Raw genomic sequence first — 3,091 nt, forward strand, 5'->3', positions numbered from 1 at the left:
CCAAATTGTTGATACAGACAAGCAAATAACCAATCCTTACAGAGTTTTGGACAGGGGGAGTGGTTGGGTCAGGCCAGTTAGGAAGTCAATTTATTCAGATTAAGTTTGGACTATAGTTACAGAAAACTAACCAGACAGTTCAATAAACCTTTTTTTCCATATTCAATACAAGAGAAGCAGAATTGGATTAGAGAACAAGTGATTCCAGAGTCCCACTCAGCTCAGGGTGAGCCTGTCAAACAGGTACTCTCCCAGGCCATTCTCAGGGGCTCCCAGTCTCTTCAGGTTGGTGATGTGATCTCCCAGCTTCTTGATCATCTTCACTTGCTCATCCAAGTAGTGCCTCTCCAGGAAGTCACACAGCTGGAAGGAAGAGAGATATTGAGTATTTGGATCAGACAGACAACATGATGGAATTAGTTTGTTATTGATTGGTGGAACAGCTGGCTATTTACAGGAACAGGTTAAAAACTGCCTTCTCAGCTACAGCTACTCTAGAAGGCAGCACCAACTGGACTTGCATGCAAGTGCCAAGCTCATTCCATTTAATAGAGAACCAATCCCATAATTTATACCCCAGATACCAAACAAAACCAAAATCCCACCAGGATCAGATTGATAACTGAGGCAACAACAGTTGCTGTAAAACAAGCCGACACAGCCCTAGACCAACATGGAGTGCAGGGCAGACTCCAATATCACCTTCAACACCACTGAAAATTCAGCCATCAAGAACTCACATGAGGGTCAGTGTGGCCAGAGGAGAGTTTGTGCAGATCCAGCAGACTCTGGTTCACATCCTTCTCCATCTGCAGAGCTCTCTGCATTGCCTCCAGACCATTGCCCCACTCATCCTGCTCTGGCTTCTGGAGGGGGGAAATAAACAGGCAAGTGTTTCACTCAATGTGCAAAATGAACCAACGTGCAATGGAGTAAAGCGAAAGGTAACTGAATAGTGTCCATACCGTCTTACTCCAAAGGACTTAATGGTATAAACATGATGGATACTGTTTGTTGTAATATAGGATGTAGCCCCTACCTTGACATCCTGCAGGAGGACTCGGCCTCCACGTTTATTCTGGAATTCCATCAGTTTCTCAGCGTGTTCCCGTTCCTCATGGGACTGCTCCTTGAAGAACTCAGCAAAGTGACGCAGGGCAACATCATCCCGGTCAAAGTAAGAGGACTGAGGTGGGGGCAGGGGGGAGAGAAAAAAAAAAGAAGAGGGAGAGAGGGAAAAAAAGAATCAAGACAAGACAGGCCCAGATCTGACTCAGGAATTCAGAGGGACAAACCGCTCATTGCTCATTCTCTACCTGCCTTCAAAATTAGAGGCACTTCAAACTTAAGGTATTGGCTGAGGAGCTTCTTTAAGAAAAAAGCTCAAATACATTGGAAAGGCCATCCCTTTGAGTACCTGATCAGGTTAGGAAATGGTATGGGTTAGAAATCCAGAGACAGCAATAATGTTTGCTGTAACCTATTCAGCATACAATCTCACTCTAGAGAACTCTTCCCTCGTTATCAGAATCACATCAAAAGGGGAGTGAAGAATCTGATAAACAGTTTAACACTTGGAATGACTACTTCTTTGCAAAAAGCAGACTCAGCATTTACATTTGAATTCACCCCTTCCTAAGAGGGAGCAAGCCACCTAATTGCATTCTGTTTTACCATTAAGACTAGGAATTTGACTACATGTATTCATTAAAAGTGGTGAATGGTAACAGAATTAATGAACCGAAGTATTGCAGAACAGAGCATAACAGTTGCAGAGTTGGGAGGAGATTGTTCTTAGCTGTTTTTAGTGTTCTCTCTCAGGAAGATGACAGAAATACACCCTAAACTACAGGTCACTGACTAAGTAACCACTTTCTTAGAATGCATTGAATTAACAACCAATTTTTAAAAAGGACCCAAAAAGATACAAGCCTCACCATGGAGAGATAAACATAGGAGGAATAGAGCTCCAGGTTGATCTGCTTGTTAACAGCATCCTCACAGTCCTTGTGGTAGTTCTGACACACTTGGGAAGCCATTGTCATACTTACTAACAGAAGGTAAACTAAAAAAAAGCTAATTCTAGCTACTACAAGCCTAGTATTTATACCAATGGGAATCCTGCATTCCAATAGGAAATGTTATCACCAATAATGATTGGCTATTGGGGATTACCAATCAGGAATCTCCTGTGAATCCAGGTACTAATTAGAGAGTGGTAAAACTCAGCAGGTTTTTAACAATTTGGGACCTTGGGAACAGGAGGAAGCCATTCAAGCCCTCTAACTTGTTTCACTGTTTAACCATACCTCGGCTGGTTTGCATCTCAATTGCATATAACCCACCTTCTACCAGATCACAAAATCAAAGAATTCCAATGCAAATTTACCAAAGATCTTTGGACAGCACCTTCCAAATCCATGACCACTTCCATCTAGAAGGACAAGGGCAACAGATACATGGGAACACCATCCACAAGTTCCCCTCCGAGATACTCACCATCCTGGCTTGGAAATATACTGCTGTCCCTTCAGTGTCACTGGGTCAAAGTCCTGGAATTCCCTCCCTAAGGGCATTGTGGGTCAATCTACAGCACATGGACTGCAGCGGTTCAAGAAGGCAGCTCACCCCCACCTTCTCAAGGGGGTGAATAGGGACAGGCAATACATGCTGGGCTAGCCCACTGACACCCAGGTCCCACAACTGAGTATAAAAACATTACAGTGCCAAAGGAGGCCATTCGGCCCATGGTGCCTGCACCAGCTGCATTGTGCTAATCTCTTGCCTTTTCTCCATATCCCTGCACACCGCTACTGTCCCAGAAGAAAACCCAATGTCTTCAACTTTTCAATTGAACCTGCCTCCCCCACATTTCCAGAAAACACTTTTCATACCCTAACTACTTTCTGTGTAATTTTTTTTTCTCACATCACTCTTGCTCTGTTTCTACATTGCTTTAACTATCCCTTCACCCATTTACTTAACAACAGCCAACAATCCCCGACAGAAATGTTCAATTGGTTCCCAAGGTGCTGGGAGAGCAGGGCTTACATTTTCAGTTGTGTGTGTGTGTTTCTGAACACCATCCCTC

The 3,091-nt window shown here is 43.7% G+C and overlaps 1 protein-coding gene across 1 annotated transcript; it reads right to left on the bottom strand.

Annotated features, from left to right (window-relative positions):
* Positions 1-216: 216 nt before the first annotated feature.
* LOC140489079 (ferritin heavy chain, oocyte isoform-like) lies at positions 217-2,039 on the bottom strand. The gene is made up of 4 exons (XM_072588319.1): positions 1,938-2,039; positions 1,040-1,186; positions 741-866; positions 217-363 (listed from the first exon to the last, which is right to left on the bottom strand). The coding sequence occupies exons 1-4, from the start codon at positions 2,037-2,039 to the stop codon at positions 217-219; spliced, it is 522 nt and encodes a 173-aa protein (XP_072444420.1).
* Positions 2,040-3,091: the final 1,052 nt, after the last annotated feature.

This window comes from Chiloscyllium punctatum, chromosome 18, assembly GCF_047496795.1.
Source record: "Chiloscyllium punctatum isolate Juve2018m chromosome 18, sChiPun1.3, whole genome shotgun sequence".
Taxonomy (NCBI): domain Eukaryota; kingdom Metazoa; phylum Chordata; class Chondrichthyes; order Orectolobiformes; family Hemiscylliidae; genus Chiloscyllium; species Chiloscyllium punctatum.

Excerpts from the sequence above, each read along its gene's own strand:
- LOC140489079 (XM_072588319.1), bottom strand. The coding sequence starts at position 2,039 with ATGGCTTCCCAAGTGTGTCAGAACTACCACAAGGACTGTGAGGATGCT. Across the intron at positions 867-1,039 it reads TCCTCCTGCAGGATGTCAAG|AAGCCAGAGCAGGATGAGTG; the intron begins GTAGGGGCTACA and ends TCCCCCCTCCAG. Across the intron at positions 364-740 it reads CTGGCCACACTGACCCTCAT|CTGTGTGACTTCCTGGAGAG; the intron begins GTGAGTTCTTGA and ends TCTTCCTTCCAG.